Here is a 17,255-nt window from a genome sequence, read left to right on the forward strand (position 1 = left end):
CTTTATTATTATTATTATTATTATTATTATTATTATTATTATTATTATTATTATTAGCACTTTCACGCTTTACATGCAATGCATGATGAACAACTCCTTTTCCGGCCACTTTCTCCCTCGACAGACCCTTTGGCTGTCTGAAAATGGAAGAGGTCCTCATCCAAAATGAAGACGGGACCATCGTCCACAAATCTGGTCCGTATCTGGAGCCAAATATTGCAATGATCACTTTTGGATGCATGAACTTCAAGCATCTCCTGAAGAAGGATCTATCATAGGCAGCACATTTCTCCTCCTCCTCCTCCTCCTTCTTTTTCTTCTTCTTCTTTTTTCTTTGAAAAGAACAACCATACAATCAGACATAAAAAACCAGACCACAAATAAAGATATAGACATCTACAAAGTCATTACAATAGTGCGCTCCCAGAGCAAAATGGCACTACACTACAATATACTGCTTTATATTGTTGTTTTACAACACCAGTCTTAATATTACACTATTTAATAGACTTCTTAAATCTTTACCTCTCTGAATATTACTCTGTCGTTCTGTCGCTTTTATCTCTATTGAAATTATGATCTAACTCTGTTCTCTTAAAGTATTTTTCTATTATCTCTAAATTAAGAGAGGCAGTGCATTTCCTCAAACTAAGTTATTATTATTATATCATGCAGAAAAATGTGTTGCCGTTGTGGTTGTTTGGTGAAGGATAAACCCCAAACTGCCAACAGTGCAGTTTTCTTACTTTTCTTGCTGCAAAGAGAGAGGCGAAAAATGGTATTATAATCATTTCTTTTTATTTATGAAAATCTAGTGTATGAAAATTTGCGTCCCAATTTTTGACGTGCCGTAAATTTGGGATGGTTTCCCTCTTCTTTTTGTTGTTGTTGTTCTTGTTTTCTTCAGCTTTAGGAGAGGAAAGTGTGGCCGTGACGCACACCGATTGCGAGACATACAACATTGTCACCATCTCTAGGGCCAAGGACCAGCAGAACGGCAGCAAATACATTACTCTTTATGGTACAGACCCAAAGGGCTTGCAAATGTGGGGGGTGTATATGGTGCACTTGTTTCTTTGCTACCTATATATATGTATTGGTAGCAGCATTCATTCGATGCAACTGGATCACTTTAAAGCCTTATATTTTGCAACTCTTGCACTGAGCACCTACACACACACACACACACACTATCTATCTATCTATCTATCTATCTATCTATCTATCTATCTATCTATCTATCCCGAGCTAAAAAGCATAATGTATGCATTATGTATGCAGATCGAAGGTCAAGGAACATGACCCATTGTGCAACTGTGTTTTGCAATGGTGCAAAAGCAAGGCAGATTTGCACACTAGTCTGTCATTCAATGTGATATCACACACGCATGCAACACTCCTACATTATGTGCCCATCATCATGACCATTGCACATTGTCCAAAAACTCATGCATTTCACATGCACAACTGATACTTGTGTGTGTTGTTTAATAGGAGGCCGGTCCTCTCTCCTGACATTGCATCTCCCATTTGCAAAGCCTTTGAGTCCCCCTCTTGCAAACCTAACCCCATTATGGGGCAATGCCCGCCTTGGAGGCTGCAAAAGGCCATAGGGTTTGGGTTGGTTTCATGTGCTTTTTCTTCTGCAGCCAGGGAGCGCCAGGTTCCAGAAGAGATTGAGAAGATGTTCAGAGACTACGTCCATGATCTGGGCTTCCAGGATGAAAACATGAGGTTCTTCGAAAAGGAAGGTAAGAGAAGCTCTGCTTTGATGCCCAGAAAATGAGAGAAACATCAAAGGATGCTGAATGGAGAAAAATAGAGATCCTTATGGGTTTGGAGTTTGCAAAACTCTTCTGGGGAAGCTGGATGGGTTTCCTCATTTCATAGTGGAAGAAATGGAGAATGGCACTATATATATATATATATATATATATATATATATATATTGCAAAGACCGTGTTGTTGTGCGTCGTAGTCTGAAAAAGCAACTTTGACTCTCTCCCCATTTTGCTTCTCATGATGCCAATGACGCAATATATACTTAATAACTGTGTCTTTCTTCCCCATTTTGTTTTCGCAGTGAATTGCATTAAGGAGTAGGTAAGTCATGGTTCAGTTTGGGACCAAAATAACTTGTGAGCACTATATATATATATATATATATATGGGATCACATTTGAGTCAGAGAGAAAGCATTCTGTGTAGGATACAATTGGTTTGTGGTTGGGCATTCAGTCACACTCTCTCAGCCTCAGAGGAAAGCCATGCCAAAACCCCATTAAAGAAATATGGCCAAGAAAACCCTAGAAGAGGTCCAGCGTAAGTCAACATTGACTTGAGGGTACACAACAAGAACAACAGCAACAAACCATGGAGAACCAGCAAGTGGCCATGGTTGGAGTGATGGACCCAGCCAAGAAAACCCACTTGTTGGCACTAAGTCACACTCTCTCAGCCTCATAGGAAAGCAATGGTGGCCAACCTCCGCTGAGTAAATCTCACCAATAATACTCTATGAGAGCTTTGTTGCACATAAGGGTCAACTTGAAAGCCCATATGCTTCCCAACCATTGGTCCTCCGAATGTTTCGGACTTCAGCTCCCAGGATCCCTGACTGTTGGGGATGCTGGAATTTGAAGTCCAAAACGTTTGGAGGGAGGACCATAGGTTTGGGGCCACTGGTCTGCTCCATAGGAGTGAGGAAAGAGCTGCTGGAACTGGGGAGGGAGTTGGCGCTCTGGCTGCATCTTCCATCTTCCTGCGTCCATCTCACAGACTTCGTGTTTCCCAGGTTCCACCGAAGAAGACATGATGGTCGCTTGCAAGCAGGCCTTCTTTCTGCCGCTTCCCATTTGGAACTGCCATTAATAAATGCATCCAGGTGTTGCACCCAATGATCTTTCGTGAGTCTTTTGCACGACTGAGGAGGGAGGCAGGGACCCGGATCAGGGCCAACGGACAAGTGGCGCCAATGGACCGTCCATCCCTTCCGCCATCTTGTTATGGTAGGGACTGGTGGGTGGGGCAACGGAGGTGTCTGGTGGCTCCATCCAATCTAATAATTGCTACTCCATTTGCAAACATCACAGGTGTAACCTTTCCCTCCTTCTTCCTTCAAGAGAGCATCTGGAAGGAGCAGATTCCAGGGATCCAAGCGTGAAAGAAAAGTTGCTATTTCAACGTTTGCACAATCCGTTGTGCAATCTCACAATTCACTCGGGAAGTGCCCTTTGCACAAATGTGGTGCAACTCCATGAGTAGAAAGTGAAGCTCCATCTCTTTGGTGGTAGCATCTCAGTTGCATGCATCCTTTTCTTTTGCAATTCGCAGAAATGGTTCGTGAGCGATAGAGGTATTATTATTATTATTATTATTATTATTATTATTATTATTATTATTTTAACCCCGCCTCTCCAATAAGATCAAGGCGGCTGACAACGATAAAAGCACATAATACAATACAATAGATCCCACTACCCACTCCATCCTTAAAACAGAAATGAAGGAGATGGGGATTGCCATAGAAAAATACATTAATAAATCCTGCAATTGCAACAGATGCGGGCAAAGAAAAAGGATGCATTTTCAGTGTATTCCAGAAGAAAAGATTGGATGAATGGAAACATAGAGTGCACTAATATATATATATATTTCTGCACCTGAGTCTGAGGACCATCTTCTCCAGAACTTCAGGAAGAAGGAGGAATCTCAATAGTGTCCTAAAAAGCATAGGCAGCCATATATTTTCTAGTTACACACACCTGGTTTTTAAATTTGGAAGCATACTCTGTGCAAATGTAGTTGGCGCATCATGTCACTGCTGGGGTTGACCCTTGGAGAGCATTGCAACCCATGTTCCTATGACATTGCAAGAGGAGGGTCTCCTTGCATCTCCGGTTTTGGCATTGAAGTCTCAGGGCCTGGAAGGATCCTGCCCCGGCAACCCCAAAAACATGTGAGGTCCCTGGTTTCCTTCACACAAGACAATCACAACACTTTGCAGGGGTCTAGATGTCCACAAATGTGCGATCTTCCTTTATCTCCTGAGAATGGAAGCAGAACAAAAAGGCACCCAAAGTCTGGGTCAAATTGTGGGGCGGATGGGGAAGGCAGCACCCCAGTTTTTTTGGGTCTGTCCCAAGACTCATAAGCTCCTTGGGACACAAGACAGTGCTTCCATTGCAAAAGCCTGGCTCCCGAAGGACATCCAGCCCCAAGGAAGGGATGCGGGCCAAGAGATATCATGACGTACGTTTTAAAAAGGAGATGGTTGTATTTGCTTAGCCATTTGTACATAAGAGTCACAAACCTCCCAAGAAGCCAAACTACACATAAGAACATTATTCATGCTTAAGGTGCTGAAATCTATTAAGAGGGAGGTGGAGCTGCCTTGAATCTCCTAAATAAAAGTACATGAATCAATAGCCTTGATCCGGAGCCCACTCCTCAACCACATCGGGGTCCCGTTTGGCATTTCCTGTGGACATTTCGCGGCCATCATCATAGACATCTGCGGTGGGTCTCAACTTTCCATCCCTTCAGATGCTGTTGGGACTTCAGTTCCCATGATCCCCAGCAAGCATGGGCCAAGACTTGCCAGGGATTCTGGAGGCTGAAACCCAAAACATCGGGAGGGTTGGTGTTTAATAAATAGATTGATGCCATGCCCTAAATGTTGAGTCAAAACAGTTGGAGTCATGAAGCATAACCTTCAAGGGCGAATGAAGCCAGAGAAGCAGCCCATCAGCCGCATGCAGCAAAGCTTAAAGAAAGGTCATTTGTTTGGACTACAAGTCCCAGAATCCCCCAGGGTTGTCAGTGCAGGGTTGCTTAGGTTTTCTGTCCACTTGTTTTCTCTCTGGCATCCCTGCCCCTCTCCATTGCTGTTTGTTTCCCTGCAGAATGCTCCTCAGAGGCACCTGATCTGCGAATATGGAGGAACGGATGCCAGGTGTCCCTCTTCCATACCCTCCAACTATCCTGGCTTTTGCAGCTGCATTGGAAATGTTTCCTCTTCCCACTTTCCCCCTTCATCCTCAATTTACTCCAGTTGCAGCAACCTGAGTCCCAAGTGCAAAAGTTGCTTGCACTTCATTAATTCCATTGAAAGAGGAGAGGAGGAGGAGGAGGCAGAGGCTGGTCCTTCCCAGTTGGCCCAGGCAAAAGCTAACTGGCATCCTGGCTTTGGTCGAATGCTGGCGTTGCTTGGGCACACATGCCCCAGTTCTCACCTTTGAAAGGTTGGCGGGTTTGTTCTTCTCACCAAGCAAGGAAGGACAAGACCTGGGTTGTAGAGTGAGATACCTGGTACTGTTGCATAAGGAAAGCGATTGTAGTTGTCCTCCTTTATGGCCGCATCTCAAGGGACGCCTTGTCCTTGTGTGTGTTCCTTGCATTAGCTCTACCTGCCTTGCTTTACACAAGAGGGCCTTTTGGGGTTGACCGCAGGCCAAATGCCCATTGGGTCCAGAGCCAAGGCAAATGCCTCCAGCTCCAAGGGCTCTTTGTGCGGCTGGAGGTCAACTCTCACGCGCCACACCTTGGGTCAACCGTCCTTGCGCCAACAATAACCGTGATATCTCCGCGGGTCGAGCGCAAAGTGTGAGGTAAGCCCTTGGGAAAGGAGAAGGCGAACCAGGACAAGTGGGTCGGAGCTGTCCATAAAAGCAGGACGTCCAGCCAGAGTCTGGTCATTTCTCCTTTGCTCTCTTGGAGAACGTTCTTCCACTGAGAAGGAAGGAAGGAAGCCAAAGCTCAAGATGAAGGTCTGGTTGATGGGACTGGGGCTCGCCCTTCTCTGCGCGGTCCACGCCGAGGAAGAGGAGGCCAACAGTATCAACTATGAGGAGGTAACGAAACCCAAACTGGGTTGGGAGGGAGGTAGGTTGGGGTTCTCCAGGTCTTCATCTCCATCTTCTCATTAAGGTGGGCTTCCAAAAGTGCGTGTCCTCCATTCAGAAAGACCTGAGACCCAGAGCACTTTTGGGGGTCTGTCTCTCATTGAATTCAGTTGTTATACTGACCGGTCATTCTGGGAGCTGTGGTTCGAAAACTTGACCATTTCCAAATTATGACATGGCCATAGCCATGGCTCCCTGACCTTGCTGTCTTTCTCCAGGCTCAGGGCTTCTGGCATATTTTGGGCGTTGCGACCAACTGCAAGAAGATCCTGAAGCACAAGGACGACATGAAGGTGGTCCAGGCGCTTCTGACGAAGCTGGACGATGGCAGCCTCAAAACGACCTCCGCCATCAATCTGTAGGTGGCTGCCCTTCTCTGGGGATTCTGGGAAGTGTAGTCAATCCCCAAGGGAGCTTGCCCCTATATCTGAGTAGACTTCAAGAGGTTTCAGTTGGGAGGATATGCTTTCCCCCAGAGAGCAAAGGAGGAGTTTGGGCTTCATAATAATATCCTGCAGAGCTTCGTCTCTCAGGACATGGGAGCCCAATGGAAACAGAGAGAGGCGCGACCGTGACTTTTTTATGGACGAACCGTCTTTGTCCTGATCTTCTTTTTCAGGCCCGACGGCGGTTGCAAGAAAATCGAGATGATCTTCCGGAAGGGAGAAGATGGAAAACTCTACCATGAATGCGGTCAGTATTTGAGGGAGATGTTGTTGCCTTTTGGACATTTCGGCCAAAAAATCTGGTTCCTGGGGCTCATAAACTGGGAGGGATCATGGGACTGTGGGTCTCCCACAATCTGATCCGGGTTTCAGTCCAAAGTTCAAAGGAACTCTGTCCAAAAGGCTGACCCTTATTTCTCAAGATACGGTCAGCCCTCCTCATTTATGGCTTTGACTTTTGCAGATTTGATTATTTACAGATTTGAGCAGTCTGTTCGCTCTAGGAATCTCTAGCTCCTCCAACTCAACTCAGCTGGAAGATGACCATAGAGTTGCAATGGAGGACCTAGAAATTCCTAGAGAAAACACTTCCCTAGGCATTTGTAGATCCTCCAGTAGCACCATTCTATGGTCAATTGCACTGAATTGGACTGGAGGACCTAGAGGTTCCTAGATGGGTGTTTGCCCATATGTTTGAATGATGGTGGTGGTGGTTGGTGGCGAATTCGTTTTGGGTTTTAATGTAAACTGTGGCACCTTTAATCCAGTGTACCTCCTCTCTTTCACTCCCTCTAGATTGGGGCAAGAAAACCATAGACAGAGCGGTCACCGATTATGACAGCTATGCCATTATCTCCATAACAATGCAGAAGAAGGACAAGGAGCCCAAAAAGCTCCTGACGCTTTTTGGTAATTGTGTGTTTGTGTGTGTGAGAGTGTGGAATCCAAAAGAAATCCCCTGCGTTTGGCACCGGATGAAGTTGTCTCATGGAGGCTCAGTCCACCAAAGTTTGGTGAAAGGCTTGGATGATATATAGGTAGCCTTGAGGTCCATCCAGGGTGACCAGATATCTTCACCCCCAAGGCACTGCCAAATGCAGGACATTCAAGAGAAATGGGAGACATGACCAAACAAAAGCTAAAAAAGTGTATATATAATATAATATAAATGCATGCTCAAAGTGGAGGACATTTTGGAATTCCTTTTGGATAGAAGGTTAAAACGGAGGATGTCTGGTCATCCTGGGTTCCTCATGGGAGATGGATGGGAGGAGATGTACTGAGTCAATCCATGATGCAAAAGGAGGAAGGAGGACCCCACCTTCAGTCCTGATGAGGATGATGATGATGAGGAGGAGGAGGATGATGAGGATGATATAGGGAAATATGTTCTGAGTGCGAAAGGCAGTAGATCCACTTTGGGGAAGACTCCAAGAGGCATGAGTCCCAGCCAGGTTGATGGAGTGAGATCTCCCTCAGTTTCCTTTGTTGTTATGTGCCTTCAAACCGACTCTGACCCTTCCCTAGGAGCATCATTGGAGTTAGTGTCACCCCAGTGTAGTAACTCATGCTGCCAAACCCATGGCAGCAATACAGGGCCTCTCTGTTGCACACGTTGCAAGGTACACCCTCCATTTGTTGCATGCAACCTGGTGCTTCCAGAAACATCTTGGTGGTTGCACAACAACCAGCCCATGGCTGTGCATGGCTGAACATTAGACTGAAACCAGTCGTTTCTGTTTTTGTGAGACTCCTTTCCAAAAAGCTTTGGACAACTCTGCTGCTGACCTCTATCATCCCCTTTATTAGGAAATGTTCATGTTTGCATGTGCAAACATTTGAATGCGTATGCACGTGCGCAGACAACTCTGCCCTTCAGTGGCTGGAGAGATGAGCATCGGATCAAACTCTGGTCTGTCTCTGATCTTGTGTTTTGTGTCTTTTGTGTGTGTGTGTCTGAAGGCAGGAAACCTAACATAACACCAGAAATATTGGAGAAGTTTATGGAGATGGTCAGAGAAGCAGGTTTGACAGATGAACAGATGAAGATCTTCCCCCTTGAAGAAGGTACGCCTTTAGAGAAAGCTGGTCCTGGACATTTAAATGGGACTTGGAAAAATCACTGTCTTGGACTAGGACTCCCGTTTGTAGGTCCTCCAGTGCAACTCTATGGTCAACATCTTCCAGGTGATAGTCTCATAGAGTTGCTCTGGAGGACCTAGAGATTCCTAGAAAGGTGTTCACCCATGTTAAAAAAAAAGTGTCTCCCCATTTTCATGGGGTCCTGTGCCCCAAACCCCAGCAAATGCAGAGGGCCAATTGTACCTCTGTGGAACAGTGACCCCCAAGTCCCTGGATCAGTGAGTCCACTACGGGTTTCAGGAAGAGATGTCCAACATTACGAACGTATTGGAGAGATATAGTCCAGCGTCCCAGACTGCTCCTGGGCTGGATTCGTCCCTTTTTTGACATGGGACTTGTTAATGGCATTTGGTAAAAATGGAGTGATGCGGGAACATGGGAATGCCCTAAAACTTGGACACGGCTTTCCCAGCCTGGAAATCCGCACTTCTTCAGGGTACTGAGCTCTTCCTAGAGATGAGAATGGGGGATTCTGGGAGTCCTAGTCCAACGCGGCTATTTTCCCAATTGTGCTCTAACAGCGTCTCTCATAGAAAGCAAAGCAGTACGGAAATGTCCCGTTTATCTCTTTGCACCTTGGAGCAGCCGGTATTTGCAAACGTGCAATAATTGCGTCCCCTTTTCTTTTTGTTTCCGCAGAGGCCTGCACAGAGATATCTATTGAGTAGGTGAGTTTTTGACATCAGGAGTTCAATTCCACGAAAAGACATGTCGCCAACAACGGGGAACAGGGGGGTATTTGGATGAGCAGAACTGCAAAATGTCCGCTGTCTGTCTGTTGTCCCCAAAATGCTCCATTTCAGCCATCCAGCCTCTGCTTAGAAACCTCTAAAGAAGTGAACCCCACTGCTCCCATTCATCAGAATTATATCTATATCTATATCTATATAATGGTGGGGCAGATGTTTGAGGGATATTCTGCAAAGTGTCTCGATGGCTTCCATTGCTACGCAGCAATATGGCTTGGTTTATGTTGCTGGAGATAGGGATTGCATGGTGACAGAGGCAGAGAGATGAGGGCTGACCCTTGGATGTCCAGAGACTCAGGGCAGGAAGGAGTAGTGGTTACACCAGGGACAACTTCTGCTCACTTCCCCATCTTCTTGTCCTGCAGGCGAAGAAGCCGGTTCCTCAGGAGGCCTGGAGATGACAACGGTTGCTGGATGGAGCGCCCTTCCTTCCTTTTTGTGGTGGGTTTGGGGCCTCTGTGGAATTATTGGGGCAAAAGCCTCTTCTTACATCTAATAAATTGATTCAGAAACTGCATCTTCCGTTTCTTGAATTCCTGATGGTGCATTTTAAAGTTCGTCCAAAGAGTTGGGAAAATGAGCATCGTGCCAAAAGGTACCTCTGTTTGGAACATTATTTAAGACCCATCCTCCATAGCAATGTCTCTTCATCCTCTTGGTCACCGTCCACCAAAAACAAGGGAATCACAGAATTGCAAGGGGTCCCTCCAAAGAAGGGTAGGACAAAATTTAGCTCCAGATGTAGGACATATTTTAAACGGAGGACACGCAAACAACTAAAAAAAAGTAATAATTTAAAAAATCATTAATATAAACACATGTTTCTTGGGCATGCTCAAAACGGAGGACGTGTTGGCATTATTCCTTGAAAGATGGCAGAGATGTACTTCCCTTTCTGGCCAATCCCCCCCCCCATTCCAAAACACACACGACACACATTTGGGCATTGAACATGGCTTCTTGCATATTTCAGAGGACCCTTCCCATCATCCCCAGACCATACAGAGGTTGGGGGAGGTCTCCCTGCAGCCTGTCTGCACCCTTGGCCCCCTCCTCAAGCCCCTTCCTGGAAGTTCCCAGAATGCTTGAGCCCTTCCAGGGCCATGGGCCTGTGGGTTGGTTGGGGGTGATGGGAATTGTAGTCTGAGGACTCTCGCTGGTTCGTGTGTGTGTGTGTATACAACACAAGAGTGAAGTCATAAAACACTCACACTCTGCCTCTGTTCTGCTCTGCTCTGCTCCCTTGCCTTGCCTTGCCTTGCCTTGCCTCATCAAGAAGAAGCAGGGACGTAGCCAAGGGGGGGGGGTTCTTGGGGTCCGGACCCCCCCTTCCATTAGGAAAATGAATGGTGTGTGCTGCTGTGCCGCTGCGCCCAAGCCCCATTATAATGGTGGCACTTAGTCTGGACCCCCACCTTCCTAAAATCCTGGCTACGTCCCTGGAAGAAGGGAATGAAGAAGAACTTGGAGCAGTCGAAGAGGAAGCGGGCTGCGTTCTGTGGAGGGAGACTGCCCCCCCCCTCTCTCTCTGTGTCCCTCTCCTTCCCTGCTGCACGTTCATCTTCAGAGGAGCCGGGCCAGCGAGCGACGGACGGATGGACGGACGGAGAGGGGCTCCAGATGACCGGCTCCTGGGACTTCTCTTGGAAACCGGGTGGAGACATTCCCTGAGCCCAAAAACCGTGCAAGTCCCCGGTAAAAGGGGGACATGGCAACCCTAGTCTGCTCCAATGTCAAAAGTAAGAACAATCCTAACACATGATTTTTCATATCCTAAAGATGTTGAAAGGTACTGTAACCCTTTCACAGATGACCACATGTTACTGAGTGGTATTTGGAAAGCCAAAATTGTTCTGAGCAGAGACGCTTCTTCTGCAAAGGACCAGAATGAGTTAATGGATGCCCAGGAGGAATATATTATTTGGAAATGCCTTGGGATCGGATCCCGAAATACCTCCTTGGCCTTGGTGCCAAAGGGCCATGATGGTCACATTGTGTCCCGGAGGAGTCTTTTTAGATCAGGAAGGCCAGGGAGACAAGGCCTTCTGCGCATAAAGACTTGGCGTTCCCTTCCTCCCCATTTAGGACACTCCCTCCATATAACAACCCAAACCCAAGAGATTTGCTCAGAGGAACCTGGAGGGAAGGAAGAGAAGTGGAGAAATCTGCACCCGTCTCCCTGGCCTTTCCAGAGGCTTCTCTGGAGGATTGTGGCCACGATGAGGAGGACCCTGGGGCTGAGCATCCTCTGGGCATTTGCAGGCAACCTTTGCGCTGCTGCTGAAATTCCCGTGAAGCCGGACTTTGAGGCCTACAAGGTAAGATTTGCTTTTTTAGGAATACATACATACATACTGTCCATTGGATCCTAGGATAAGGGATGCGTGGACATGGAGGATGAACTATTCTATGGGGACAACTGTAGAGAGGCTCAGTGGGAAGTAATGAGTAGAAGACCTGTTAGTAAGAGCTCCTTCGATTGTGGGATATGGACTTAGTCTGGAATCCAGGGCTGAAAGGCGATTTCCGGATGACTCCAGGTTCTTCCCGTTCTTTCCCTTCAAGTTGGATTTTGACCAGAAGGACCCTTTCAACCCGAGGACTCTCCTTAGACAGGTCTTCAAAGGGAGGATGGTCCTCCATAAGTTAGAACACAGGACTCCCTAAAGGACCACTAAAAGAGGGTCTGCATTGGCCTTAGGGTATCCTATGTGGGATGATGCTCCACCTGACCAAGATGTGCTTCTCCTTCCAGCTTTATGGGAGGTGGTATCCCATTGCGCGGATCACGGACCACAGAGGCATGGATCACCTTTCCAGCTTGGGAAAGTACATCATGCCCACCTCAACATTCACCCTGAATATTGACTTCTACTATGTTAAGTAAGTTTGCTTCCTTTGGGGAAGCATCAAGGAAGGTTTCCGGTCAAGCTCCTTCCTTCCTTCCTTCCTTCCTTCCTTCCTTCCTTCCTTCCTTCCTTCCTGCCTGCCTGCCTGCCTGCCTGCCTGCCTGCCTGCCTTCCTTCCTTTTCCTTTATTTTTGGTAATCCCCAATGCAACTTTTCCAAGCTCTGGGCTGAAGAAAGCCCACCTTTGGCTCCTTCCAGACGACCCAGAAAGACTTTCCCAAAAGGGGCCAAAAGGAAGAGGTTGAACGTCATCATTTTTAACAAAACTAAATTCTGACCATTTGTTTCTTAGCACAGAAAAACACTGCTATCCAGAAATCGTTTCCTTTTGGCAAGCGGAGACTCCGCTTGACTTCATAACTGAGAGTAAGTATGGGACCCCCCCCCTCCCTTTACATTTGGGCATTGCTGCCTTGTTCTCTACCCGTTTCCTCTGACTCCAAAAACTAAGCAGGGTCAGATTGGGATGGTCCTTGGGTGGGAGACTATTGAGAGGGGAGAACAGGGGTCTTCAAGTAGGATGCGAATAAATCCCAAATCTATTTGGTTTTTCAATATTGTCTCCATTTTGGTTTTGCGCATGACTAGGAAGGAGGTCTGCTTCCTTGTTTTCCTGGGCTGTCTTGAACACGCTTTTGTGGTTCTCTTTCAAATGACATTTCAAGGTAAAGCCTATCAACTTGATGGCTACAAGGTTCACTTCATGGACACAGACTATAAGGAATACAACATTTTCCAAATGGAACGGGATGGGAAGAAAGCCCTCTTTCTGGATGGTACGTTCTCAGAGAAGCGGTTGGGTAATCCCAACCGGAGTAGATCCATTGCATCAAAGGGGACTTGGGTTGGTCAACACACTGTGGACCAAGTTGACCTCAGTGGCCTAATGCAATTGCTAATCCCAACTAGCATAGACCCACTGAATCTATGGGAACTTGGTTAGCCATTCAAAATGTAGACTTGATTGATTTCAGTGGCCTAAAACACTTGCTAAACCCGTTTGGAGTGGTCCCACTGAATCAATGGGAACTTGGTAAGTCAACCTTTATCTACCTTTGATGGGCAGCAATAGCCTAGATGACCATTCTGCCATATTTTATACATGGATGTTGCATCTAACATGCCATTGGGACTTGAGATAGAGTGACTCCCCCAAGTCTTCCTTTGAACCCTGGATTTCAATGGGCCCTGAGTCCCCTGAGAGATATTTTCAGCCCACCTCGGTTCCCAGCATTCGCTTCCATCTGACGCTGGCTGCCATTTTGAATGCAACTCCTTCTCTGCTTCCAAAGGCAGGAAGACCACAGTTTCAGCTGCAGTAAGAAAGAAGTTTGTGGCATTGGCCTTGTCTTTTGGATTCCCACTGAACAAGATCCGCTACGTACCCAATAATGGTAAGAGTAGACGGTTCTATGGGTCCCTACTCCTGCCTGATCTGATGATGGATTTATGTATTTATTTACTTATTTCATGCAAATAAGAGATGCCTGTCTTAGAGGCTTAAGGTCTGTGCAGAAGCAGAGTCATGCGGACGGTGGCATCGCAAATGCATGGTGCACAGAGTGTGCAGGGGCTCTCTGTGCATTGGCTATGGAGATTTGCATGTCCGATGGTGCACTGCATGTGCTTGCATATCATTGGTTGCACATTGAGTCTCACAATCCATTAGCCGGGTGGCATTGCGCATCCATTTGCAGCCTCACCATGATCTGAACCCAAAGGAGATCTTCCTGCAACAATTGCTCTCTCTTACCTTCCACAGGTTACTGCCTTCGAAATAAACTATTCTATTAGTCGATATAAAAGATTACAAAGAAGCTCAGGCCATTAAGTCCCAAGAGCTGCGGAAGAGAGCTTCAGGTGAAAGGGAGGTCTTCCTAGAGTCCAAAATCCTTTTGCAAAGAGGCCACGATCGGCAATCCTCCTGGGGTCTCTTCCTGACGCCTTCAGCTTCATTGAAACCTCCAGCAACCTCCTCTTAGGGTTTTCCTTGGCATGATTCATTCTTCAGAGGAGGTTTACTACCGCTCCCTTCCTTTGAGGCTGAGAGAGTGTGACTTGTGGGATTTCAGGGCTGGTGAGAGATTTGAACCCTGGTCCCCCAGAGTCCTACTGCAGCCTTCAAACCACGACGCAATGCGCCATCCTCACCCTTGAATTCCATATTGTCCATCCGTATCCAAACATCAAGAGTGTTGCATGGAGAATGGAAAGATCCTTCTCAGGTCTGGGAGTATAATAAACACAATTTACAATGTTTGTGTGTTTATGGCATTCTGGGAAGTGTTTCCAAAGAAGTATGTGGCCTCTGTGGAATGAATGGAGAAAAAGCCTCTTCTTATGCCTAATAAATTAATTCAGAAACGGCACCTTCTGTCCCTTGTTTACTTGATGGAGGAGCGGGAGGGAAGCGTTTTAAAGTCCGTCCAAAAAGGTGAAAAAATGAGCATCGTGCCAAAAGGTACCTCTGTTTGGAACATTTTAAAAGACCCATCATCTATAGCAATGCCTATAGTAAGTAAGTAAGAATGATCCTAACACATTACTTGTAATATCCTGAGGATGTAGAAAGACAGTATATCAGTTTCACAGCCAACCAGATGTTACTGAATGGTACATATGTAGGACCAATGGTAATTTTTATTCTAGCAAGAATCTAGGAATCAGTGTTGCATGCTCCAAGCAAAGTCCCCCTTTTTAATGATAGGATCTTGTGATCCTAAAGATGGTGGTTTTATTCAGCTGTTTCATGGTCAGGCCATTTGCAGTTTCCTCCAGAGATCATAACTGGAAACAATAATAATAATAGTCATAATCATCACCATCATCATCCCTCACCTTCTCTTTCTTCTCCTCCAGTGAGAATAATAATAAAACCTGATAATGCTTTTGTTTTTCTGTCCTGCCTTTCCTCCAATGCTTGATGCTTGATGCTCATGGATCCATGTGACGGTTGCACAAAACCCCCTTTTGAATGAATGGCAAGGAACTGCAATATTCCACAGCTCAACCCAGGCCCATGTATGCAATCCTGAGCCATGGACAAGTGTGCACCAATGCACAGAGATGCTTAATGTATGACCGTGCAAAATGGCATCTGTGCAAGAAGGCACAACTTCTGACCTGAACATGGCCATTACTCTCACCAGCGGGAAAACAATGCCTTCCTATGGAAAGCCAAGGTTGTTCTGAGCGGAGACACTTCTGCGAAGGACCAGAATGAGTTAATGGATGCCCAGGAAGAATATATTATTCAGAAATGCCTTGGCCTGCCTCCCTTTTCTCCCTCCAAAGGTTGGTGGGAAGCCCAGGGAGTGGGACCGGATCCCAAAATACCTCCTTGGCCTCGGTGTCCTGGAGGAGTCCTTTAGATCAGGAAGGCCAGGGAGACAAGGCCTTCTGCGCATAAAGAGTTGGCGTTCCCTTCCTCCCCATTTTGGACACTCCCTCCGTATAACAGCCAAAACCCAAGAGATTTGCTCAGAGGAACCTGGAGGGAAGGAAGAGAAGCAGAGAGATCTGCACCATCTCCCTGGCCTTTCCAGAGGCTTCTCTGGAGGATTGTGGCCACGATGAGGAGGACTCTTGGGCTCAGCATCCTCTGGGCGTTTGCAGGCAACCTTTGCGTTGTTGCTGAGATTCCCGTGAAGACGGACTTTGAGGCTTACAAGGTAAGATTTGCGTTTTTGGGAATATACATACATACATTGGAATATTTTCAGGCCATGGATGGTTGTATCCATGGATAAGGGATGCATGGACATGGAGGATCAACTGTCTTCTGAGGGCAATTGTAGAGAGGCTCATTGAGAAGTAATGAGTAGAAGACCTGTTAGTAAGAGCTCCTTCGATTGTGGGATATGGAGTCTCTGGGAGGATGGTGGGATCTCCAGTTTGGGGAGGACCTTTGAACAGAGTTTGGGTGGGTATCTTTTGGGCAGGCTTTAGTTGTGGGTTCCTATAGGGAAGGAAGTTGGGTTAAATGGCCATTGAGTCCCTACTTAGTCAGGGGTCCAGGGGTCAAACATGTTTTTTGGAAGACTTCAGGTTCTTCCAATTCTTTCCCTTCAAGCTGGACCTCTTCTAACCAGAGGACTCTCCTTAGACAGGCCTTCAAAGGGAGGATGGTCCTCCGTAAATTAGGACCCAAGACCCCCTACTCCCCCAAAGGGCCACGAAAAGAGGGTCTGCCTTGGGCTTAGGGTGTCCCATGTGGGATGGCTCCACCTGAGGAAGGTCCACTTTCTCCTTCCAGCTGACGGGGAGGTGGTATCCCATTGCCTGGGTCACAAGCCACGCGGACCAGGATCACCTTTTGACGGCGGGAAAGTACATCATGCCCACATCAAGAGACGACCTGGATGTTGACTTCTACTTCATCGAGTAAGTATGCTTCCTTTGAGGAAGCATCAAAGAAAATTTCCTGCCCTGGTCACATTGGAAACCCCATTCTGCCAAGCTCCTTCCTTCCTTCCTTGCTTCCTTCCTTCCTTCCTTCCTCCCTTAATCCATCCATCCATCCATCCATCCATCCTCCCTCCCTCCCTTAATCCTTCCTTCCTTCCTTCCTTCCTTCCTTCCTTCCTTAATCCATCCATCCATTGTTCCTCCCTCCCTCCCTCCCTCCTTCCCTCCCTCCCTTCCTTTTCCTTTATTTTTGGTAGTCCCCAATGCAACTTTTCCAAACTCTGGGCCCAAGAAAGCTCACCTTTGGCTCCTTCCAGACGACCCAGAAAGACTTTCCCAAAAAGGGCCAAAGGAGGAGGTTGAACGTCATCATTCTTAACAAAACTAAATTCTGACCCTTTGTTTCTTTGCAGAGACGAAGAGTGCTACCTAGAAATTGTTTCCTTTTCACACGGAGAGAAGATGGGTCAGCTCCTCACTGTGAGTAAGTATGGCATATTCCCCTCCCTTTACATTTGGGCATCTCTGCCTTGATCTCTTCCCCATTTCTTCTGATACCAAAAACTAAGCAGGGTCAGATTTGGATGGTCCTTGGGTGGGAGACTATTGAGAGGGGAGAACAGGGGTCTCCGAGGAGGACGAGAATAAATCCCAAATCTATTTGGTTTTTCAGTATTGTCTCCATTTTGGTTTTGGGCA

General features: G+C 46.7%; 2 protein-coding genes across 2 annotated transcripts in view; both read left to right on the top strand.

The window, feature by feature from the left end:
* Positions 1 to 5,475, top strand: part of LOC121936435 — a 6,675-nt gene extending 1,200 nt beyond the window's left edge. The window contains exons 3-7 of the mRNA XM_042478676.1: positions 125 to 195; positions 839 to 1,021; positions 1,650 to 1,751; positions 2,084 to 2,103; positions 4,905 to 5,475. Coding sequence (XP_042334610.1) covers positions 125 to 195; positions 839 to 1,021; positions 1,650 to 1,751; positions 2,084 to 2,103 — 376 coding nt within the window. The 3' untranslated portion in view covers positions 4,905 to 5,475. The remainder of the gene's footprint in view (positions 1 to 124; positions 196 to 838; positions 1,022 to 1,649; positions 1,752 to 2,083; positions 2,104 to 4,904) is intronic.
* A 212-nt stretch (positions 5,476 to 5,687) lies between these two features.
* LOC121936436 (extracellular fatty acid-binding protein-like) lies at positions 5,688 to 8,158 on the top strand. Its single transcript, XM_042478677.1, has 5 exons — positions 5,688 to 5,852; positions 6,122 to 6,261; positions 6,523 to 6,596; positions 7,145 to 7,258; positions 8,115 to 8,158. The coding sequence occupies exons 1-5, from the start codon at positions 5,763 to 5,765 to the stop codon at positions 8,156 to 8,158; spliced, it is 462 nt and encodes a 153-aa protein (XP_042334611.1). The 5' UTR covers positions 5,688 to 5,762.
* The last annotated feature ends 9,097 nt before the right edge of the window (positions 8,159 to 17,255 follow it).

The sequence above is a fragment of the Sceloporus undulatus genome, chromosome 7 (assembly GCF_019175285.1).
Source record: "Sceloporus undulatus isolate JIND9_A2432 ecotype Alabama chromosome 7, SceUnd_v1.1, whole genome shotgun sequence".
NCBI lineage: Eukaryota > Metazoa > Chordata > Lepidosauria > Squamata > Phrynosomatidae > Sceloporus > Sceloporus undulatus.